Source organism: Pseudophryne corroboree, chromosome 1 (genome assembly GCF_028390025.1).
Source record: "Pseudophryne corroboree isolate aPseCor3 chromosome 1, aPseCor3.hap2, whole genome shotgun sequence".
Taxonomy (NCBI): domain Eukaryota; kingdom Metazoa; phylum Chordata; class Amphibia; order Anura; family Myobatrachidae; genus Pseudophryne; species Pseudophryne corroboree.
The window spans coordinates 515,731,154-515,756,821 of NC_086444.1; the positions used below are offsets into that span (position 1 = coordinate 515,731,154).

Consider the following 25,668-nt stretch of genomic DNA (forward strand, 5'->3'; position numbering starts at 1 on the left):
ATAAGAAGATATTAAATGTCCTGGTTCTCCCATCAAATGTCATATTAATGTTTTCATGTTTTTCTCTTCAGGGCTGAGCTCGATTTACATATCAGAGATTGTATTGAGACATATTTACGAGCTTGGTTGATTGTCAACAGAAAGTAAGTGTGCATAGCTTTGAGTTAACAGTACATTCATATGCATGCAATATATGTCTAGGGCCAGCTTAACAAGCAAAGAAACAATGAGAATGAACTGTGAAGCTGGGCTCTACAATGTAATATCATTATTTAATGCTGCCACTAGGAGGCAGTCTCTGCTATTGTTTATAGTATAGTATCTGCTATTGTTTATAGTATATAGTATCTTCTAGTAGCCTGCAGGTGTCAGTTGTCCTATTCCTGTTTATAAAGGTCAGTTTTACTGTTGCTGTCTATAAAAGGCATTTAGCCAGTGGATATGCTCATTGATAGGCAGCCATATCTGTTATAGTACTTAAAGCATGGCATTATACTGTATTCTTGTAGCCATCCACTGTATAATAATTACCTTACATTATTCATGTACACTTACCTTACTTTTTTTAATACATTGAACAGCTGCACAAATCTATTTTTCCATAGCATCCAAGCACATACTGTATCTGCTCTCATTGTGTAACATACAGTACTGTGCAAAAGTTTTAGGCAGGTGTGGTAAAAATGCTGCAAAATAAGAATGCTTTCCAAAATAGAGGTTTTAGTTTATTTTTGTCAATTAACAAAATGCAAAGTGAATGAACAGAAGGGAAAACTGTGGCCTCCTATACTTGTGTGTGTGCGTCTGTGAATGCATTATACAATTGTTATGTTTCTCTGAAAATACTGCTTGGTTTACCCTCAGTGTTAGCTTGAATTAATCATGGCAGTGAAGAGACAGCTAAACTGCCTTTATTACGTTTCACTTTACTATGCTTTAACACATTTATTAAATTGGTCACCTGCAGTCCTGTACTGTAAGAGTGAACTTACAAGGTGCTAAATCAAACCCATTAAAAGTATGTGATGTGGTCCAATGTCTGCCACCTCAGCAGATCTGGAAAATAAAGTGCTATTGTGTGGAGAAAAAAGGATATGGACTACCCTGACAACATTCTCCATCAATTTACTTTATTTCAATGGTTTTGGGCTGCAAACAAAACTCATTGTACCATAATAATGCAAAAAGGAGGCCTCATGCACCCAGCAAGGGATAACCTTGATGTGCCCAGCTCTTCCCTTCAGGACACACTTAGGGGTACATTTACTAAAGCTTCTAAAATGTAAAAGTGGTGATGTTGTCCATAGCAACAATCAGATTCTGTCTATCATTTCTCTGTTGCATCCTAGAATATAATAGACAGAATCTGATTGGCTGCTGTTGGCAACATCACCACTTTTCAAATTTAGAAGCTTTAGTAAATTTATCCCTAAATCTTGTACCTTGCAGATACAGGTTGAGTATCCCATATCCAAATATTCCGAAATACGGAATATTCCGAAATACGGACTTTTTTGAGTGAGAGTGAAATAGTGAAACCTTTGTTTTCTGATGGCTCAGTGTACACAAACTTTGTTTAATACTCAAAGTTATTAAAAATATTGTATTAAATGACCTTCAGACTGTGTGCATAAGGTGTATATGAAACATAAATGAATTGTGTGAATGTACACACACTTTGTTTAATGCACAAAGTTATAAAAAATATTGGCTAAAATTACCTTCAGGCTGTGTGTATAAGGTGCATATAAAACATAAATGTATTCTGTGCTTAGATTTAGGTCCCATCACCATAATATTTCATTATAGTATGCAATTATTCCAAAATACGGAAAAATCCCATATCCAAAATTCCTCTGGTCCCAAGCATTTTGGATAAGGGATACTCAACCTGTATTGTCACCATGCTAACGCATGTGCTTACCCATAGCTCCCAACTGTCCCAATGTTCACGGGACAGTCCCGTTTTTTTTTTTTTTTTTGGGACAGTCCCACTTTCCCACCCGCAGGCCGTAGTGTCCTGCGGTGGGGGGGGGGGGGGGAACAGTTGGGAGACTCCTGTCACTGCTGCTCTACTTAGCATGCGCACAGCGTCTATTCAGTGGAGACAGAGGGAGAGGGGGCATGCCAGCAGCTCACAGAGCACTGGGCATATCCCCTCAGTGATGAAAATGGGGGTGTGGCTCACGCTCCTTTTACATAGACCACGTTGCCTTTTCGGGCGCGATATGCGCACCAAGATGTCCCCCTTTAAGGTAATTAAATGTTGGGAGGTATGGCTTACCTGTTACAGCACAAAATTATGTAAGTGGTGTAACTCAGAAGCATCTGAACTGCATTGTTACAATTTTGTAAATATTTTGTAAATGATCATCATTTTTAGATGTTTGCTTGGTTACTGTGAAAGTACAGTATTTGTATTTCTCATATGTCCTAGAGGATGCTGGGGTCCACTTCAGTACCATGGGGTATAGACAGTTCCGCAGGAGCCATGGGCACTTTAAGACTTTTCAAGGGTGTGAACTGGCTGCTCCCTCTATGCCCCTCCTCCAGACCTCAGTTTTAGAAATGTGCCCAGGCAGACTGGATGCACTCCAGAGGAGCTCTACTGAGTTTCTCTGAAAAGACTTATGTTAGGTTTTTTATTTTTAGGGAGAACTGCTGGCAACAGTCTCCCTGCTTCGTGGGACTGAGGGGGCAGAAGTAGGAACCAACTTCTTAAAGAGATTCATGGCTCTGCTTCTGGCTGACAGGACACCAATAGCTCCTGAAGGGAACTGAACGCTAGCCGTGTCTAGATGCTCACTCCCACAGCACACCATCACCCCCCTCACAGAGCCAGAAGTCAGAAGACAGGTGAGTGTTAGAAGACAGATCTTCAATCAAGAAAGTGACGGCTAAAGGTACCGCGCGGCTGGCGGGAGCACAGCGCGCCATGTTGCCCACACATACACAGGCACTGCAGGGTGCAAGGCGCTGGGGACGGAGGGGGGGGGGCACCCAGGGCAGCATGAAACCTATGGAAACTGGCATATATAAGGGGCATAAGTTGCTGAGGCACAGTCCTACCCCTGCCAGTATAAAAAATGACCTCATAAAAGCTGAGGAGAAACACACCATTGAAGAGTGGAGCTTCCTTCTCAGTCAGCCAGCACACTGCTCAGCGCCATTTTCTCTCTCTCCTCAGGCTGCAGAGACAACGCTGGTCCTCCTCCACTACTGAACAAGTATCAGGTTGCAAAACAGGGGAGGGGGGGGGGGGGGCACAGTGAATTTGGTGCTATGTAATTGTGTGATTAGCATTATAAAAGTGCTGCATGTCAGTGGGCATTTTGTGTTCACAGACATTGTCTTACTGGCGCTGGATTGTGAACTGGCAAATTCTATCTGTGTCCCTCTGACAGATTTTACTGTGGGTCTGTCCCCTATAAGTCCCGGAGTGTCTGTGGTGTGGTTGTGCACGTGTGTGACATGTCTGTGGCAGGGAATCTCTTCCTCTGTGGAAGACGTGATAGAGACACAGAGGTGTAATATGACACCAAGAGCCTTACTGGGTGAAAGGTTACATGATAGTGTGAATCCTATCAGTAAGAGGTTGGACTGAATCTCATACAGAAAACTGAATAATCTGTTGAAGATGTGATTTTTAATAGTTCTGCCTTCAAGTAGTACAAACTGATACCGACACAGAATCTGATTCCTGCGTCGACACTAGTGATTCCAGGGGAATACGTCCTAAGTTAGCAAAAAGCATTCAAAACATGTTTTCGCTATAAAGGAGGTGTTAGAAGTTACGAAGCCCCCTCTTTTACCACAAGGAGAGGGTTTACTGTAGTAAAGTAATGTAATTTTCCCTCCACCTCAGGAGTTGAACAGTCTCTTGGAGGGAGTCTGATTTAACCTGAAAAGAAATTTCAGATTCCCAAAAGGAATTCAGGCAGCTTACCTTTTTCCCCAAAAAGTGGGGGTCACCACGCATTTTAGACAGGGCCCTGTCATAAAAGAGAAAGGTGTTTCTCCCTGCGCCTGGAATGGCTTCACTTAAGGAGCCGACAGACCGCAAGTGAGTGAGGTGATCTATTGATGTGGCCAATAGGACACTACTCAGGCCTACCATTGGCTGTGAGTGGGTGAGTAGTGCTATTGAAAAGTGTTCAGAAAACTTGTCATTAGACATTGACACAATAGATGGAGACGAGATACTCCTAACGTTAGGTCATATCAAAGACGCTACTGCGTACGTACTAGAAACCATGAAATATATTGGTTTCTTGGGATCAAGAACCGCTACCATGGCAGTATCGGTTCGGAGGGCGTTGTGGATTCGCCAGTGGAATGCTGATGCAGATTCAAAAAGAAATATGGAGGCGCTCCCGTATAAAGGTGAGTCCTTGTTTGGTGATGGTCTGGATGCGTTAGTCTCGGCGGCTACTGCAGGTAAGTCGACATTCTTGCCTTATGCCCCTACACCGGCGAAAAAGACACATCACTCTCACATACAGTCCTTTCGGCCCAACAAATACAAAAAGGCCAAAGGTTCCCCCCTTTTTTGCAGGTAGGGTAAGGGGAAAAGGACAGAAATCTGCAGCGTCTCCCGGATCGCAGGAGCTGAAGTCCACCCCTGCTTCTGCCAAATCTGCAGCATAACGCTGGGGCTCCCTTGCGGGAGTCCGCTCGGGTGGGAGCACGTCTGAAACTTTTCAGCCAAATCTGGATTCAATCTGGCCTGGACCAATGGGTCTTACAAATAGTGTCCCATGGGTACAAACTAGAGTTTCAAGACGTCCCCCCATGCCGATTTTTCAAATCGACCGTGCCAGCTTCTCTACCGGGAAGAGAGGCAGTAACAACGGCAATTCAAAAATGATGTCAGGATCAGGTCATTGTCCTGGTACCCTTGGCACAGTAAGGAGAAGGTTTTTTATTCAAGCCTCTTCGTAGTTCCGAAGCCGGACGGCTCGGTCAGACCGATTTTAAACCTGAAAAATCTGAATCTCTACCTGAAAAGGTTCAAGTTCAAGATGGAATCCCTGAGAGTAGTGATTTCCAGTCTGGAAGAGGGGGACTTCATGGTGTCAGTAGACATAAAAGATGCTTACTTGCATGTTCCTATTTATCCTCCTCACCAAGCTTATCTGAGATTCGCAGTACAGGATTGCCATTACCAGTTTTCAGACGTTGCCGCTCGGACTCTCCACGGCACCGAGGGTATTCACCAAGGTGATGGCGGAGATGATGGTCCTCCTTCGTTAAAAAGGAGTCAACATAATTCCTTATCTGGACGATCTCCTGATAAAAGCGAGATCCAGGGAACAGTTGATGCAGAACATCGTACTCTCCCTGTCAATACTCCAACAACACGGTTGGATCATGAATTTTCCAAAGTCGCAGTTGGAACCGACGACAAGATTGTCCTTTTTAGGGATGATTCTGGACACAGAAGTACAGAGAGTATTTCTTCCAGTGGAAAAAGCTCTGGAAATTCAGAAAATGGTCAAACAAATATTGAAACCAACAAGCGTGTCGATCCATCAATGCATTCAATTGTTGGGGAAAATGGTAGCTGCCTACGAGGCCATACAGTTTGGCCAATTTCATGCCAGAGTATTCCAGTGGGACCTGTTGGACAAGTGGTCCGGATCCCACCTACACATGCACCGGAAAATAATCTTGTTCCCCAAAGCCAGGATTTTGCTCCTGTGGTGGCTACACAGTCCTCACCTACTAGAGGGACGCAGGCTTGGGATTCACGACTGGGTCCTAATAACCATGGATGCAAGTCTCTGAGGCTGGGGAGCTGTCACACAGGGTGAAAGCTTCCAAGGAAAATGGTCAAGTCAGGAAGCCTGCCTTCACATAAACGTTCTGGAATTGAGAGCCATTTACAGCGGCCTTCTACAAGCGGTACATCTTCTTCAAGATCCCGTGCAGATCCAGTCGGACAATGTAACAGCAGTCGCATACATAAACAGGCAAGGCGGAATGAAAAGCAGAGCGGCAATGGCAGAGGTGACAAGGATTCTTCTCTGGGCAGAAAGACATGTTAGAGCTCTGTCAGCAATTTTCATTCCGGGAGTGGACAGCTGGGAAGCAGACTTCCTCAGCAGACACGATCTCCATCCAGGAGAGTGGGGCCTCCACCAAGAAGTCTTCGCAGAGGTGACAAGTCTTTGGGGAGTTCCTCAAGTAGACATGATGGCATATCGTCTAAACAAGAAGCTTCAGAGATATTGGTGGTCATTCCGAGTTGTTCGCTCGCAAGCTGCTTTTAGCAGCTTTGCACACGCTAAGCCGCCGCCTACTGGGAGTGAATCTTAGTTTATCAAAATTGCGAACGAAAGATTAGCAAAATTGCAAATAGACACTTCTTAGCAGTTTCTGAGTAGCTTCAAACTTACTCGGCATCTGCGATCAGTTCAGTGCTTGTCGTTCCTGGTTTGACGTCATAAACACACCCAGCGTTCGCCCAGACACTCCTCCGTTTCTCCAGCCACTCCCGCGTTTTTCCCAGAAACGGTAGCGTTTTTTCACACACTCCCATAAAATTGCCTGTTTCCGCCCAGAAACACCCACTTCCTGTCAATCACACTACGATCACCAGAACGAAGAAAAAACCTCGTAATGCCGTGAGTAAAATACCTAACTGCATAGCAAATTTACTTGGCGCAGTCGCAGTGCGAACATTGCGCATGCGCAGTTTGCGGAAAATCGCTGCGATGCGAAGAAAAATACCGAGCGAACAACTCGGAATGACCCCCATTGTTCCAGGTCGAGAGATCCTCAAGCAATAGCAGTGGATGCACTGGTGACCCAGTGGGTGTTTCGGTCGGTATATGTTTTCCCTCCAATTCCACTGATTCCAAAAGTTCTCAAAATAATAAGAACAAGAGTTTGAGCAATCTCCATTGCCCCAGACTGGCCAAGGAGGGCTTGGTATCCAGATCTTCAGGAGTTGCTCATAGAAGATCCTCAGCCTCTTCCTACTCGAGAGGACCTACTACAGCAGGGGCCGTGTGTGTATCAAGACTTACCACGGCTACGTTTGACGGCATGGCTGTTGAGCGTCTGATCCTAGCCCGAAAGGGTATTCCCAAAGAAGTCATCCCCACTCTTATTCAGGCCAGGAAAGGAGTAACGTCTAAACATTACCACCGTATTTGGAGAAAATATGTTTCTTGGTGTGAATCCAAGAAGGCTCCTACGGAAGAGTTTGAGTTGGGACGTTTTCTCCATTTTCTGCAGGCTGGTGTGGATGCGGGCCTTAGATTGGGGTCAATCAAGGTCCAGATTTCGGCCTTATCAGTTTTCTTTCAAAAACAATTGGCCTCCTTTCCAAAAGTTCAGACGTTCGTGAAAGGGGTTCTGCACATCCAGCCTCCATTTGTGCCTCCAATGGCACCATGGGACCTTAATGTGGTGTTGCAGTTCCTTCAATCAGATTGGTTTGAACCTCTGCAGGAGATAGAATTGATCAGAGGGACAATTCAGCACGCTCATTCTACGGCAGACTTACCGGTACCGAAGTCGGTGAAGGCCCATTCTACTAGGAAAGTGGGCTCATCCTGGGCGGCTGCCCGGGGCGTCTCGGCTTTACAACTTTGCAGAGCAGCTACTTGGTCAGGGTCAAACACATTTGCTAAATTTTATAAGTTTGACACCCTGGCCGATGAGGACCTCAAGTTCGGTCAATCGGTACTGCAGGGTCATCCACACTCTCCCGCCCGTACTGGAGCTTTGGTATAACCCCATGGTACTGAAGTGGACCCCAGCATCCTCTAGGACGTATGAGAAAATAGGATTTTAATACCTACCGGTAAATCCTTTTCTCTTAGCCTGTAGAGGATGCTGGGCACCCGACCCAGTGCGTACTTTACCTGCAGTTTGTTCTTTTTAGTTACACAAGTTGTGTTTCATTTGTTTTCAGCATGTTGCTGTAAATGGTTCATGCCTGTTGGCGTGTGTCATGTTGAATGCCATGTTGTGCGGCATGGTTGAGGTGTGAGCTGGTATGAATCTCACCATTAGTATAAAATAAATCCTTTCCTCGAAATGTCCGTCTCCCTGGGCACAGTTCCTATAACTGAGGTCTGGAGGAGGGGCATAGAGGCAGGAGCCAGTTCACACCCTTGAAAAGTCTTAAAGTGCCCATGGCTCCTGCGGAACCGTCTATTGTACTGAAGTGGACCCCAGCATCCTCTACGGACTAGGAGAAAAGGATTTACCGGTAGGTATTAAAATCCTATTTTTATGGAAGTACAGCGAGTTAAAAAAGTCCACAGTGACTGCGTGCTAAGCAAGTCTCCCCACAAAGAATATGGGCTAAGAAACATAATTGCTTTTAAACACTTTATTTACATAAAAGAAAATGAGTTATCCACTCATTTACATTAAATGTTGGAAGTGTTGTTCCTCTCTAGCTTCCCACGGCTGCATAGGAGATCTGCAACCGATACAGCGTTCACTGCGGAGGAACTTTTTGAGCTCCCTGTATTTCTGTTTTCTGTTTTCATTTAAGTCAACTTGTTTTCAAAGATTAATTGTCCAATGTAATACGTGTGTTTCAAACACCATGTACTCTTTTCCTGCTAGGAACCAGGAAAACTCTGGCACTAGCAATTTTAGCAGAAGTGGGTCTAGAAAAGACTTCCAAAAAACTCTTCAGAAACAGATATTTGAGTCAGATGAAGCAGAATCCAGACAAAATGAACAGGTATCTTTCCAATAATTGTATTCTATGTAAGCCCAGAGTTAACTTTTTTTCTGGATCAGTTAATTAGTTAACTAATTAATTTCCAACACTTTTGTATTCTAACCCCCCGTTTACTTTTGTCAGACTACACCTGGAAGGCTTTCCAAGAAAATCAAATAAGTTTATTGTATTTTTCTTTAAAATCATTGAAATTCTTTTAGATACAGTAACTTTATTAAGTCTCTTCTCCTGTATCATAACTGAAGCGCAAGCCAGTTAATCTGGCTGAGCATAATTAAACCCCTACGTAGGTTACAGCAAGCCCCCCTTTAAGACATTTCTGTGAGTTGCTGCTTTAAATCCTCTTGTGTAGCAATTGATTGATATTTTATCTAGTTAATTTAGTTGGGTGTGTTTTTGTTGATTTATAAGCGTATGTCGGTTGTAGTTCCACCTCTTTTCTTTTGTAAATCTTGGCATCCCTCCCTGTTTTTTTAAATTATTTTTTGATGTCTGCGTTTTAAGGTTATGTGTCGGTGTAGAATAGAATGGCTTCATGGTTTTCAATTGTTAATTAGTACAGGGTGAGCGCTCCTCATGAATCTTGTGGGTAAAGAAAATGTCCCTACCAGGAATTAACACAAGCCCATTCGGGTGTGTTATTTGATTTTGGAGAGTTGAACACCAACATTTGAGTTGTATGAGGTTTTTTTGTTGTTGTTGTTGTCTTGTGTTTTCTTATCCTTTCTTTGTCTGCCACCATACTAACTGTAACATTAAACAAGAATAAATTCCTAACATTTAATTCAGTTTATAGAAATAATATTGACTCTAATTGAATACATAATCTCCTTTTGTATTGTGTCATTATTACAGTATGTAGATAAGTTAATGTTATTGTAAGTTTTAAGCAAGGGTATACAAAGGTCAAGATAAAGTCCCTCTACCATCTTGTTCCTTCACAGTGTGACATTCTTAGATTGCAGGTAGGTTCCATTATGCCTACCCTTTAATGGTCTACTTTTTAGGCAGTTGACTTTATGGATATTCAACAAACCCAGGCCACTGAGATGTTCTAATTATAAATAAATAATGTAAATAACTTATTTGTGCAGAAACCTGTGTTAAGACTTGCAGCAGCAACATTCAACACATTTACTGACATGATGCGTCAAATAAATAATAATAATAGTAGTAGTAATAATAATAATAATAAGTTTATCTATATGGCGCTTTTCTCCAGCAGGACTCATTTACAAGCATCAAAAACATAGAGGATTAGTATGAGAGCACAAAGAAAACAATCCGAAAAAGAGTGAACATAGTAAACCTAAAGAGCTAATGCAGGGTTATTGCAGCCATTTTGATTAAAAAGTTCAACACGTTACATAACCAACCCACGAAAAATACAAGACAAGGCAGCCATTTTGGGTGCGTTACAGAGGTTACCCTGGGTGGAATTGTCAATGCCTAGAAGCTATTACACAAAATGGAGAAGTTGCACTGTACTAAAGCTAGAGGCAGAGCACTAACAAAAAGCATTTCTGTAGAATATCTAGTCCACATGGCACTTGCTGCATATCATGCAGCCTATTTTCATTAAGGGATGCATCCTGTTACTGGTAGCTTAAGCCCCTGGCTCATTACCTAATAACTATTAGCATTCACAGTCATATCGTTTGCCTACACCCACCGACCTGCTAGCGATAAATCGCTGTTCGAGTCTAGTGTGTACCCAACATTAGAATTCAGAAGGCCTTGCGACTATCAATAACTGTTCTCCTGACAGGCTACATTGTTTTCAACTAAAGCCCACATGTTGACGTTAAAATGATATCATGCTCATAAATTAATTGTGGGAAAATGACACTAAAGTTCTATGAGCCTGCTCTCTCTAATTATAATAATTGTAAAGGTTTAATGAAAATATTGGTACAATATGACAAATTGTTTTAAGGGATAAAGGGGTCTATTCATGAAGCAGTGAAAAGTGTGGAGAAGTGAGCCAGTGAAGAAGTTGCCCATGGCAACCAATCAGCATTGAAGTAACATTTGTAATTTGCATAAGATATAATTGTACGGAGCAGCTGATTGGTTGCCATGGGCAACTTCTCCACAGGCTCAATTCTCCACTCTTTTCACTGCTTCATGGATAGACCCCAAAGAGTGTTGGCCATCTCCAGTTATCAGTACATATATTGCAGCAACACTGTGACAAATTGCTGTCTTGTAATTAGTTTGACAAAACACCATAAATATACGTCCCTTTATTGCCAGTAATGCTGTTTTTCTTAATTAGGCTGATACAGGTCTGATTGCTGGGTTGTCTGGTGAATCTGCAAAAACAACACTCACTTCCTGTGACTTTGACTTGCGAGGATTAAATCCAGAAAGTCGTTTGAAGAATGTTCTCCAGTTTACCAGTGTGGAAGAACTGGAGAAGCAATGCGAGGAAAGTCGCAAAGCCAGCAGACAAGCAGAGTTTTTTGCCCTCAGTCCACCAATGGATGAGGTAATATTTATTTCGTTACTTAGTCTTAGACATTTTGTGGGATATCTACCAAGTTACGAAACCAGAGTGGTGTTTAAGAGTACTTAATTTTTTGTTAACTAGAACGGATAAAGTAGCTGATCTAGTATACATAAAATAGCTTTTTTAAAGGCCATTTTGTTTACTTATTGACAGTGAAGTCAGCCTTTTGTGGTATAATCAATATTCATGAAAGCGCTGACTGACCATGCAAAAGTTACATCTCTGAGGTACTTTAGGAGCAAATATGAATAGGACACTGGCTCATAATGTATTACTAGGCTGCAAAACTATTGGATCAAAAAGAGTCTTCTGTATGAGGAATACAAATTTAGCTTTCTATTGGCCTACACTCATTCCTTCTTTCACTTCTCATGTCATACATTATTCTTGTTATTATTCTTGTTAAAAAGAGGGGGAAAGAGACGTATAGTCTCAAAGGGCCATGCACAGGCTATTAGACAATATTAATTTAAGAATAAATAATTAATTGATTAGATAGTAACCAGCCAAGTTAAAAAAGACAGTTTAAAGGATTGGGTACCTTCATTCCAATTAAATTGGGCTGGAGGTGCACCAGTAAGCAAATACAATGTGAGAAGGGACAAAAGGGAAGGACGATCATAGACGGTCGTCACCCAAAGAAGGCTTACTTTGTGGTGCACTCTTTTTTTGATAAAATTTGTTAATGTTATAATATTAAAACTTAACATTTATTGAGAATATTTAAGATAAAGTAGTCAAAAAATTAGGAAATATAAATAGAGCAGGTTCATCATGATATGGTTTGTACCTGCTATAACAGAAAATATAATCAAGATATAAAGATAATCAATTCATATTAAGAATAGCTTATAATTAATTTTGTAGTGGGAATAACCCATACAATAGTGATTGCAGAAATTTGAAAAAAGTGAAATATCAATTTAAATAATATTACGGGTCACTCCAAATTTTCAGAGATCTTTTTTGTTAGATAATTAGATCTCATCTTGAGAATGTGTACCCGTTGTGACGGCCTCTGTCTATTATGTTAGTGTACAAACCCTTGTTTAAAGAGAGTAATGGTCCTCCAAGAGGACAGGAATGGCTCAAATACACGATCCAACAGTTTATAATAGTTAATATCGCACCTACTACATCAAAAAGTCAATCAAGGGATAATCAAATAATAATAGTATCTTATTACACGTTTTAGATCAATTTCTTGATTGTCCAGGTTATAATAGCATTTGCATCTCCCAATTGCACATAGTGACTGCTGTCACTAATACCGAACGAACATGGTAACAATTCATTGAAAAACATCAGATGTTGTATCTGTTAATACCAACATTGTTTCATAGTGATATACAGGTTGAGTATCCCATATCCAAATATTCCGAAATACGGAATATTCCAAAATACGGACTTTTTTGAGTGAGAGTGAGATAGTGAAATCTTTGTTTTTTGATGGCTCAATGTACACAAACTTTGTTTAATACACAAAGTTATTAAAAATATTGTATTAAATGACCTTCAGGCTGTGTGTATAAGGTGTATATGAAACATAAATGAATTGTGTGAATATACACACACTTTGTTTAATGCACAAAGTTACAAAAAATATTGGCTAAAATGACCTTCAGGCTGTGTGTATAAGGTGTATATGTAACATAAATGCATTCTGTGCTTAGATTTAGGTCCCAACACCATGATATCTCATTATGGTATGCAATTATTCCAAAATACGGAAAAATCCGATATCCAAAATACCTCTGGTCCCAAGCATTTTGGATAAGGGATACTCAACCTGTATATCTTATTGCAAATAAATAAATAAATAAGCTTAAAAGAGTGAGCAGCTTATTTATTTGCAATAAGATATATATCACTATGAAACAATGTTGGTACTAACAAATACAACATCTGATGTTTTTCAATGAATTGTTACCATGTTAGTTCGGTATTAGTGACAGCAGTCACTATGTGCAATTGGGAGATGCAAATGCTATTATAACCTGGACAATCAAGAAATTGATCTAAAACGTGTAATAAGATACTATTATTATTTGATTATCCCTTGATTGACTTTTTGATGTAGTAGGTGCGATATTAACTATTATAAACTGTTGGATCGTGTATTTGAGCCATTCCTGTCCTCTTGGAGGACCATTACTCTCTTTAAACAAGGGTTTGTACACTAACATAATAGACAGAGGCCGTCACAACGGGTACACATTCTCAAGATGAGATCTAATTATCTAACAAAAAAGATCTCTGAAAATTTGGAGTGACCCGTAATATTATTTAAATTGATATTTCACTTTTTTCACATTTCTGCAATCACTATTGTATGGGTTATTCCCACTACGAAATTAATTATAAGCTATTCTTAATATGAATTGATTATCTTTATATCTTGATTATATTTTCTGTTATAGCAGGTACAAACCATATCATGATGAACCTGCTCTATTTATATGTCCTAATTTTTTGACTACTTTATCTTAAATATTCTCAATAAATGTTAAGTTTTAATATTATAACATTAACAAATTTTATCAAAAAAAGAGTGCACCACAAAGTAAGCCTTCTTTGGGTGACGACCGTCTATTATTCTTGTTAACATATGCTGTATGGTTAAATAAGTTAAACAATAATAAAAGTATGAAACAGTGTTACTGTTAACTATCCCTACTTTTGTAAAATAATATATAAATCAAAGTACAGCTATTTTGCTACAAAGTTACCTATTTACTTTTTATACATTTCTAATTTGGTTTGGCTATAATGTGTTACTGTATCATTATTAGGACGATGCTGTTGAAATCCGCCCTTTACCAGATTGTCCAAAGGAACACATGGGATACAGGATAATTGTCAAGCTACATACTCTGAAGTACAGTATTATGACACCTTCTTTTTATGCCCTGACTCCAGAATGTTCCCAGTCTTATTTGCTACAGAGCATGGCCTTTTCTTTACTGTATTGTTTTGGGGTCTTTTTGCCTCATTGTAGGAACTGGTAATGATTTGCTCAGTCGAGTATCTTATTGACATCTTCAGATCTATACTCTCTAGCATTTTTTAATTAAATGTAAACTATTAGGCCCCCATTTATAAAACAAATCTACACTTGTAGAGTATGTTTTCAGAACACCCCAGATCAGGTGTGCGCGTCAGGATGGGTTGGGTTATAAAATAATGGATGATTATTTTGTGGCTTATTTTATAAACTGCATGTCTGACAGTTTTTCTCAGATGTAGGTACAGTATAGTCCTGACAGTGCAATCTGGATCTTGCTGGCCAAAAAATCTGCTTCTGCAATGAATTACACTTTTTACCTATTTATCTGCCTCTCCAATCATAAGTGAACACTTGCATCCCAGGGGCACTCTATTTTCTACTCTAATAGTGACAGTCAGCATAGTGGCATGTGGTTGCTGTTTCCTTTGCAGTGCAATGTCTGTTGCACTTCAGGTCTTATATTACATAAACATGGTCGAGTCACGTTATTATGACCACCAGCTAATAGCCAGAGTAACCGCCGTGTGCAGCATGGACAGCAGCTAGACAGGCTGAACTGTCGTTATAGACATATGTCTGATAGCCCCAGGTTCATTTTGATGGTGAGTTGCTCCACTGTAGCGTGTCGGTCGGCGCTCATGCACTTTTATAGCCAATGTTCACCTCTCGTATCAATGGCACGAGGTGCTCCGCAGTTTCCCCATCTGTTATTCGCAATGGTGCCATTTGTCCAGTCACGATACACCTTCACCACAGCAGCACGCAAACAGCTCACAAACTGCGCTGTTTCAGAACTACTGCCACCCTTGGCCTGAAAGCCTATAATCATCCCTTAGTTTCTATAGTTTGTTTTGCTAGTATCTGACCCTGTAGTAAACTGTAAAGCTGTATCTGTCCCTTTTCAAACACATTGATAGTGACTTCTGCCACAATATTTCTTTTGCCATTTTCTATATTATTTATTTTTTATTTTTTACTTCCACTGCGAAAGTAAAATTACATACTTTTTAAGAACCAGAGGTCATACTTGTAAAATACAAAAAATGATGGCTATTTAAGTTGTTGAAATGTACAATTATACATGAATGTAGAGGTACCAGACTTTTATCTGTCTAGTGCCATTTGTGCAGGACTTACATGGCCACCACTGGAGCTCAGTACAGACGCTGTGTGCCACGATCAGTGTCAAAATTAGCCATACACTTAGGAAATCAGTATGGACAAGATCTTAGCTGTTGGTGCAAAGACTGAGCAGCCAGATAGTCCAGCAACATGCCTGATAATAAACCCATGAATTTCATTATAGTCACGTTGGATTCTTTCATGCGTGTGTAACCAGGCCAGTTGCCAGATAGGGAAGCTGTCAGGATCCCAGCTGCTGGGAACCCGGCAGTCAGAATACAGACGCCGGGATCCCAACACTACTCTTAATGCTGACACCGGCATCCAGAAAGGGATTAACATCCCGGTGCCGGAATACCGGCAACCAGGATCCCAAAAGAGGAAACACTGCAGCGCTGCTGATGTAAGCTGCAGAGGGGCGAGGTTAGGTTTAGGCTGCGTCCTGGGGGATTAGGGTTAGGCTGTGTCCTGGGATGTTAGAGTTAGGCTGCAGGGAGGGGGTTAGGGTTAGGCACCCCCCTCGGAGGGTTAGGGTTAGGCTACGGGGTGGGAGGGTTAGGTTTAGGCAGCAGGGATTAGGGGTTAGGTTTAGGCACCTCCGGGGGTAGTTAGGGTTAGGCAAAAATGGGGGAGGTTAGCGTTTGGCTACAGGTAGGGAGGGTTAGAGGGGGTGGGAGAGGGTAGAATACCCTTTACTCACCCCTGTTGGTATTTTCAACATTGGTATCCCAGCGTCAGTATTTCAAACGTCGGGATACCATACGCCGGGATCTCATACTGATCCCGCCGGATATTAGCGCTGTTACCATGACATGTGTGACCAGATTTGAGCAAATGAAAGAGTGTGTTGCTGCGGTTTCAGTGGAGATTTATATCTTTTGCAAAATATTATTAAATAACTTTCACAGACTTTATATTGCTGTAACAAGTCACTACAGCATATTTTATGCATTTATGCATTTTTAACATAAGTTAAGTTGTTTACTGTGTACATTGTACTTTGGAAAATGTCTCTGTTATATAATGCAAACAAAGGTCTTTCCTCTTTTATGAACAGATTTGACATTGACATTGAGCCGCTGTTTGCGAGTATTGCACTTTATGATTGTAAAGAAAGAAAAAAGGTAATAAACATGATAAAATGTTCTGTTCGCAATGCTTTTTACATAACATCCTAAATTGTTTGTTTGATTGCAATGGTTCACATTCTTTATAACAAACAGTCAGCTTTTACATAGAAGTTATGTACTACTAACACCTTTCAGAGTTTCAAATAGCTTAAAAGAGACATGTAAAATGTGTTATAAAACGCTTTCTGTGCAGTATTACAGGTTGCTGCTTCACATGTCTTTTTTTCTATTAGATCTCCGAGAGTTTCCATTGTGATTTGAATTCAGAGGCGTTCAAGAAGTATTTGCATGCTCACACTCCCCACGTTGCTCCTTCCAGCCAAGCAAGAACTGCACTGTTCTCCATTACCTATCCCTCTCAAGATATCTTCCTAGTTGTTAAGGTACAGTAAGTATAATGTACATCGGTGTCTTTAGTTGTAGTATCTGGTATTCAGCTTGGAGTATCAATAACATATATCCTATATTCAGGGAGGCAGTGCCAGCTTGGCTTGATTTCTAGGGTAACCTTCAACTGAAAAAATGGCTATAATATGATAAATTTGTGTCGTTTAAAAAAAACTTTTTCAAAAACATTGGCTGCATTTATGTATTTATTAACAATTGCTTTTTATTTAATTTTTTTACAGATTGAAAAAGTTCTTCAACAAGGAGAGATCTCAGAGTGTTCTGAACCATACATGGTGTTAAAAGAAAGTGATGGGGGAAAGGTACTGTATGCCACTCATCCATACAATTGCTACCTTACGTATACCTGTATTAGAAAACAACACTAGTGCCTATATACTGTATATAGGACCTTATGCGCAGCCAGATCTGCGTTCATCTCCTCACATGCTGTAGGCTGCCCAGCACAGGTCAAGGCCGCCCAGCATTCGTGAGGCTGCCTCCCGATGTGTCTACAAATAGATTGCGGACACTTCTAAACTAAGGTTGACCCCTGACAGCAGGCGGTCTGCCGTCATTTTATTTTTTGGAGCGGCTGCCTGTGACGTTACATAGCCACCCCGAAAACGGTCCCAGCCCACCCCCGTTCAGGACGCCGCTACGCTGCCCCCTGACAGTCGACACTGTCAATCATACTGCAGCCGCATCCTTCCTGGATGCGGCCGCAGTGTGATTGATCCTATATGACCGTAGGATCCACTGCAATACCAGCTTGTATGACAAATACAACATGTGAGAATCCGGCACAATACCATCTACATATGGCAGGTGACAGTGCACTGTCAACACTGACAAATGCAACCTGTAAGATCTGACATAACACCAACTACAGATGGCAGTAGACTAGCAACAACACTGACAACTGCACATTGGCCCTCATTCCGAGTTGATCGGTCGCAAGGCGAATTTAGCAGAGTTACACACGCTAAGCCGCCGCCTACTGGGAGTGTATCTTAGCATGTTAAAATTGCGACCGATGTATTCGCAATATTGCGATCACAAACTACTTAGCAGTTTTAGAGTAGCTCCACACTTACTCTGCCTGTGCGATCAGTTCAGTGCTTGTCGTTCCTGGTTTGACGTCACAAACACACCCAGCGTTCGCCCAACCACTCCCCCGTTTCTCCGGCCACTCCTGCGTTTTTTCCGGAAACGGTAGCGTTTTCATCCACACGCCCATAAAACGCCGTGTTTCCGCCCAGTAACACCCATTTCCTGTCAATCACATTACGATCGCCGGAGCGATGAAAAAGCCGTGAGTAAAAATACTATCTTCATAGCAAAGATACTTGGCGCAGTCGCAGTGCGAATATTGCGCATGCGCACTAAGCGGAATTTCACTGCGATGCGATGAAAAATACCGAGCGAACGACTCGGAATGAGGGCCATTATTATTTACATACTGCAGTCAGTACTTTGCTAAAGGTCAAGTCAGTTAGGAATAAGGTACCTCACCTGTATATATCCTTATACATCCCTCTCACCTACCAGTCTTTGCACGTATTTTCTCCACTGGTCCTTCAGTGAATATGGGCCCTCATTCCGAGTTGATCGGTCGCAAGGCGAATTTAGCAGAGTTACACACGCTAAGCCGCCGCCTACTGGGAGTGAATCTTAGCTTCTTAAAATTGCGACCGATGTATTCGCAATATTGCGATTACTAACTACTTAGCAGTTTCAGAGTAGCTCCAGACTTACTCTGCCTGTGCGATCAGTTCAGTGCTTGTCGTTCCTGGTTGACGTCACAAACACACCCAGCGTTCGCCCAGGCACTCCCACCGTTTCTCCGGCCACTCCTGCGTTTTTTCCGGAAACGGTAGCGTTTTCAGCCACACGCCCCTGAAACGCCGTGTTTCCGCCCAGTAACACCCATTTCCTGTCAATCACATTACGATCGCCGGAGCGAAGAAAAAGCCGTGAGTAAAAATACTTTCTTCATAGTAAAGTTACTTGGCGCAGTCGCAGTGCGAACATTGCGCATGCGTACTAAGCGGATTTTCACTGCGATGCGATGAAAAATACCGAGCGAACAACTCGGAATGAGGGCCATTGTTTTGTTTGCATGCTTATTGACTTTGGCTGTAAGGCCCCAAAATGGTATTTTTGACAATACATTAGAAAGAAATATTACAAAACATATACAGACCATTGTAGGAGTATAACCTAAAATGCTGTTTTAGAGAAGAATATCTTTAGGTTTATTTACACTTTTTTGCAGACAAAAGAAAAAATAGAAAAGCTTAAAGCTCAGACAGAAAACTTTTGTCAACGTTTGGGAAAATATCGTATGCCGTTTGCTTGGGCACCAATTAGTCTCCTAAATTGCATTAATGTTATGACACTGGAAAAAGAAGCTCCTGAATCCGAAAATGGGAATGGTATGTTTTATCACACCACTACTTAATGTGTTACCTTGCACACACTGACATATATGAAGGAGCCAGCACTTTGGGTGATTGAGAAACCCCTAATATAGTACTGCCACTATCCTTGTTTATGCATACCATTTCCAATTATTTTGAATGTTGGCTCCCATGTGTATATACAGTGTGTGTATATATATATATATTTTTTTTTATTTTATTATTATTAATATTATTATTAATAATACTTTGTAATATAGTCCAATATATACATGCCAGACTTAAACTGGCACGTACTGTATTTATTGACCAATTTGTGTATTTTTTCCCTAGAAACAGAGAAGTCACTCTCATTTGCTCCATTAATAGTGCACTATTATGCTTTGCTTAGTAGTAAAGTATTATGTCAGGGAGGCACATAAATGAAGTGTAGGAACTGGTACATTTGTAACCTCTCAAATCTTACAGTTCTTGTTTTGCAGAGTATCCCATCAATTATATGCAGATTATACATTTACGTATCTCTTTGGACATCTGCATAACATTGCCCATAATATGTAGCCATGTTAGGCACACTGGTGTATTTTGCTGGCCTTCTCATATGTTAAAGACAGGTAAAGCCCCCTGGATGTTCTTCTAATACTGGGGCAGATGTATTAACCTGGAGAAGGCATAAGGAAGTGATAAACCAGTGATATGTGTAAGGTGATAAACGCACCAGCCAATCAGTTCCTAACTGTTAATTTACATTTCTCTAACGTCCTAAGTGGATGCTGGGACTCCGTAAGGACCATGGGTGATAGCGGCTCCGCAGGAGACTGGGCACAACTAAAAGAAAGCTTTAGACTACTGGTGTTCACTGGCTCCTCCCACTATGACCCTCCTCCAGACCTCAGTTAGAATCTGTGCCCGGCTGAGCTGGATGCACACTAGGGGCTCTCCTGAGCTCCTAGAAAGAAAGTATATTTAGGTTTTTTATTTTACAGTGAGATCTGCTGGCAACAGACTCACTGCAGCGAGGGACTAAGGGGAGAAGAAGCGAACCTACCTAACAGGTGGTAGTTTGGGCTTCTTAGGCTACTGGACACCTTTAGCTCCAGAGGGATCGAGCGCAGGACCCGACCTTGGTGTTCGTTCCCGGAGCCGCGCCGCCAGCCCCCTTACAGAGCCAGAAGCAAGAAGTGTTCCGGAAAATCGGCGGCAGAAGACTTCTGTCTTCAACAAGGTAGCGCACAGCACTGCAGCTGTGCGCCATTGTTCCTCATGCACACCTCACACTCCGGTCACTGATGGGTGCAGGGCGCTGGGGGGGGGGGGGGCGCCCTGAGGGCAATATAAGACACCTTGGCTGGCAAATCTACACCATATATAGTCAGGAAGGCTATATAGGTGTAAAAATACCCCTGCCAGAATTCCAGAAAAAGCGGGAGAAGTCCGCCGGAAAAGGGGCGGGGCCATCTCCCTCAGCACACTGGCGCCATTTTTCCCTCACAGCTCCGCTGGAAGGACGCTCCCTGGCTCTCCCCTGCAGTGTCAAGCTACATAAGGGTAAAAAAGAGAGGGGGGGGCACTAAATTTAGGCGCAGTATATATATATAATAAGCAGCTATAAGGGAAAAACACTCATTTATAGTGGGATCCCTGTGTTATATAGCGCTCTGGTGTGTGCTGGCATACTCTCTCTCTGTCTCCCCAAAGGGCTTTGTGGGGTCCTGTCCTCTGTCAGAGCATTCCCTGTGTGTATGCGGTGTGTCGGTACGACTGTGTCGACATGTTTGAAGAGGAGGCTTATGTGGAGGCGGAGCAGATGCCGATAAATGTGATGTCACCCCCTGCGGGGTCGACACCTGAGTGGATGGTGCTGTGGAAGGAATTACGCGACAGTGTCGACTCCTTGCATAAAAGGTTTGACGACATACCAAATGTGGGACAGCCGGCTTCTCAGCCTGTGCCTGCCCAGGCGTCTCAAAAGCCATCAGGGGCTCTAAAACGCCCGCTACCTCAGTTGGCAGACACAGATGTCGACACGGATACTGACTCCAGTGTCGACGACGATGAGACGAATGTAACTTCCCGTAGGGCCACACGTTACATGATTGAGGCAATGAAAAATGTGTTGCACATTTCTGATGTTACCCCCGGTACCACAAAAAAGGGTATTATGTTTGGAGAGAAAAAACTACCAGTAGCTTTTCCTCCATCTGAAGAGTTAAATGAAGTGTGTGAAGAAGCGTGGGCTTCCCCTGATAAGAAACTGGTAATTTCTAAAAGGTTACTAATGGCGTACCCTTTCCCGCCAGAGGATAGGTCACGTTGGGAAACATCCCCTAGGGTGGATAAAGCGCTCACACGCTTGTCAAAGAAGGTGGCACTACCGTCTCCGGATACGGCCGCCCTGAAGGAATCTGCTGATAGAAAGCAGGAGGCTATCCTGAAGTCTATATATACACACACAGGTGTTATACTGAGACCAGCTATTGCTTCAGCATGGATGTGCAGTGCTGCAGCTGCGTGGTCAGATTCCCTGTCGGAAAATATTGATACCCTAGACAGGGACACTATATTGCTAACCGTAGAGCATATTAAAGACGCACTTTTATACATGAGGGATGCACAGAGAATATTTGCCGGCTGGCATCTAAAATAAGTGCAATGTCCATTTCTCTATCGTCCTAGTGGATGCTGGGGTTCCTGAAAGGACCATGGGGAATAGCGGGCTCCGCAGGAGACAGGGCACAAAAAGTAAAGCTTTAGGATCAGGTGGTGTGCACTGGCTCCTCCCCCTATGACCCTCCTCCAAGCCTCAGTTAGATTTTTGTGCCCGGCCGAGAAGGGTGCAATCTAGGTGGCTCTCCTAAAGAGCTGCTTAGAAAAGTTTAGCTTAGGTTTTTTATTTTACAGTGAGTCCTGCTGGCAACAGGATCACTGCAACGAGGGACTTAGGGGAGAAGAAGTGAACTCACCTGCGTGCAGGATGGATTGGCTTCTTGGCTACTGGACATTAGCTCCAGAGGGACGATCACAGGTACAGCCTGGATGGTCACCGGAGCCTCGCCGCCGGCCCCCTTGCAGATGCTGAAACGAGAAGAGGTCCAGAATCGGCGGCAGAAGACTCCTCAGTCTTCTTAAGGTAGCGCACAGCACTGCAGCTGTGCGCCATTTTCCTCTCAGCACACTTCACACGGCAGTCACTGAGGGTGCAGGGCGCTGGGAGGGGGGCGCCCTGGGAGGCAAATGAAAACCTTTTTTGGCTAAAAATACCTCACATATAGCCTCCGGGGGCTATATGGAGATATTTAACCCCTGCCAGAATCCGTTAAGAGCGGGAGACGAGGCCGCCGAAAAAGGGGCGGGGCCTATCTCCTCAGCACACAGCGCCATTTTCCCTCACAGAAAGGCTGGAGGGAAGGCTCCCAGGCTCTCCCCTGCACTGCACTACAGAAACAGGGTTAAAACAGAGAGGGGGGGCACTAATTTGGCGTTAGAAATATAAAAAAGATGCTATAAGGGAAAACACTTATATAAGGTTGTCCCTATATAATTATAGCGTTTTTGGTGTGTGCTGGCAAACTCTCCCTCTGTCTCTCCAAAGGGCTAGTGGGTCCTGTCCTCTATCAGAGCATTCCCTGTGTGTGTGCTGTGTGTCGGTACGTGTGTGTCGACATGTATGAGGACGATGTTGGTGAGGAGGCGGAGCAATTGCCTGTAATGGTGATGTCACTCTCTAGGGAGTCGACACCGGAATGGATGGCTTATTTAGGGAATTACGTGATAATGTCAACACGCGCCAAGGTCGGTTGACGACATGAGACGGCCGACAAACAATTAGTACCGGTCCAGACGTCTCAAAAACACCGTCAGGGGTTTTAAAACGCCCGTTTACTTTAGTCGGTCGACACAGACACAGACAGGGACACTGAATCCAGTGTCGACGGTGAATAAACAAACGTATTCCTTATTAGGGCCACACGTTAAGGGCAATGAAGGAGGTGTTACATATTTCTGATACTACAATTACCACAAAAGAGGGTATTATGTGGGATGTGAAAAAACTACCGTAGTTTTTCCTGAATCAGATAAATTAAATGAAGTGTGTGATGATGCGTGGGTTCCCCCCGATAGAAAATATGGGCGGTATACCCTTTCCCGCCAGAAGTTAGGGCGCGTTGGGAAACACCCCTTAGGGTGGATAAGGCGCTCACACGCTTATCAGAACAAGTGGCGGTACCGTCTATAGATAGGGCCGTCCTCAAGGAGCCAGCTGACAGGAGGCTGGAAAAATATCATAAAAAGTATATACACACATACTGGTGTTATACTGCGACCAGCGATCGCCTCAGCCTGGATGTGCAGAGCTGGGGTGGCTTGGTCGGATTCCCTGACTAAAAATATTGATACCCTTGACAGGGACAGTATTTTATTGACTATAGAGCATTTAAAGGATGTATTTCTATATATGCGAGATGCACAGAGGGATATTTGCACTCTGGCATCAAGAGTAAGTGCGATGTCCATATCTGCCAGAAGATGTTTATGGACACGACAGTGGTCAGGTGATGCAGATTCCAAACGGCACAAAGGTGTATTGCCGTATAAAGGAAGAGGAGTTATTTGGGGTCGGTCCATCGGACCTGGTGGCCACGGCAACTGCTGGAAAATCCACCGTTTTTACCCTAAGTCACATCTCTGCAGAAAAAGACACCGTCTTTTCAGCTTCAGTCCTTTCGTCCCTATAAGAGTCATATCTGCCGAGGGATAGAGGAAAGGGAAGAAGACTGCAGCAGGCAGCCCATTCCCAGGAACAGAAGCGTTCCAAACCTTCTGACAAGCTCTCAGCATGACGCTGAGACCGTACAGGACCCCTGGATCCTACAAGTAGTATCCCAGGGGTACAGTTTGGAATGTCGAGACGTTTCCCCTGCGCAGGCTCCTGAAGGCTGCTTACCAAGGTCTCCCTCCGACAAGGAGGCAGTATGGGAAAAAATTCACGAGCTGTATTCCCAGCAGGTGATAATTAAATTACCTCTCCTACAACAAGAAAAGGGGTATTATTCCACACTATATTGTGGTACTGAAGCCAGAAGGCTAGGTGAGACCTATTCTAAATCTAAAAAAATTTGAACACTTACAAAGGTTCAAATCAAGATGGAGTCACTCAGAGCAGTGATAACGAACCGGGAAGAAGGGGACTATCTGGTGTCCCGAGACATCAGGGATGCTTACCTCCATGTCCCAAATTTGCCCTTATCACTAAGGGTACCTCAGGTTCGTGGTACAGAACTGTCACTATCAGTTTCAGACGCTGCCGTTTGGATTGTCTACGGCACCCCGGGTCTTTACCAAGGTAATGGCCGAAATGATGGTTCTTCTTCGAAGAAAAGGCGTCTTAATTATCCCTTACTTGGACGATCTCCTGATAAGGGCAAAGTCCAGGGAACAGTTGGAGGTCGGAGTAGCACTATCTCGGATACTGTTACAACAGCAGGGGTGGATTCTAAAGATTCCAAAATCGCAGCTGATCCCGACAACAAGTCTCCTGTGCTTAGGGATGATTCTGGACACAGTCCAGAAAAAGGTGTTTCTCCCGGAAGAGAAAGCCAGGGAGTTATCCGAGCTAGTCAGGAACCTCCTAAAATCAGTGCATCATTGCACAAGGGCCATGGTAAAAAAATGGTGACTTCCTTCGAAGCAATTCCAGTCGGCAGATTTCATGCAAGAACTTTTCAGTGGGATCTGCTGGACAAATGGTCCGGATCGCATCTTCAGATGCATCAGCGGATAACCCTATATCCAAGGACAAGGGTGTCTCTCCTGTGGTGGTTACAGAGTGCTCATCTTCTAGAGGGCCGCAGATTCGGCATTCAGTTTTGGATGTTGGTGACCACGGAGGCCAGCCCGAGAGGCTGGGGAGCAGTCACACAAGGAAAAAATTTCCAGGGAGTGTGATCAAGTCTGGAGATTTTTCTCCACATAAATATAGCTAAGGGTAAATTTATAATGCTCTAAGCTTAGCAAGACCTCTGCTTCAAGGTCAGCCGGTATTGATCCAGTGGGATAAAACATCACGGCAGTCGCCCACGTAAATAGACAGGGCGGCACAAGAAGCAGGAGGGCAGTGGCAAAAACTGCAAGGACTTTTCGCTGGGCGGAAAATCATGTGATAGCACTGTCAGCAGTGTTTCATTCCGGGAATGGAAACTGGGAAGCAGACTTCCTCAGTAGGCACGACCTCCACCCGGCAGAGTGGGAACTTCATGGGGAAGTTTTCCACATAATTGTAAACCGTTGGGAATTACCAAAGGTGGACATGATGGCGTCCCGTCTGAACAAAAAACGGGACAGGTATTGCGCCAGGTTAAGAGACCCTCCGGCAATAG

General features: G+C 43.0%; 1 protein-coding gene across 2 annotated transcripts in view; it reads left to right on the forward strand.

The window, feature by feature from the left end:
• Window positions 1-25,668, forward strand: part of DOCK8 (dedicator of cytokinesis 8) — a 458,638-nt gene that overhangs the window by 115,853 nt on the left and 317,117 nt on the right. For both annotated transcript variants that reach the window (XM_063913931.1, XM_063913933.1), the window contains exons 4-11: window positions 72-143; window positions 8,590-8,710; window positions 10,989-11,201; window positions 14,015-14,100; window positions 16,409-16,475; window positions 16,715-16,864; window positions 17,111-17,191; window positions 19,147-19,306. In XM_063913931.1, the coding sequence (XP_063770001.1) occupies window positions 72-143; window positions 8,590-8,710; window positions 10,989-11,201; window positions 14,015-14,100; window positions 16,409-16,475; window positions 16,715-16,864; window positions 17,111-17,191; window positions 19,147-19,306 (950 nt within the window). The remainder of the gene's footprint in view (window positions 1-71; window positions 144-8,589; window positions 8,711-10,988; window positions 11,202-14,014; window positions 14,101-16,408; window positions 16,476-16,714; window positions 16,865-17,110; window positions 17,192-19,146; window positions 19,307-25,668) is intronic.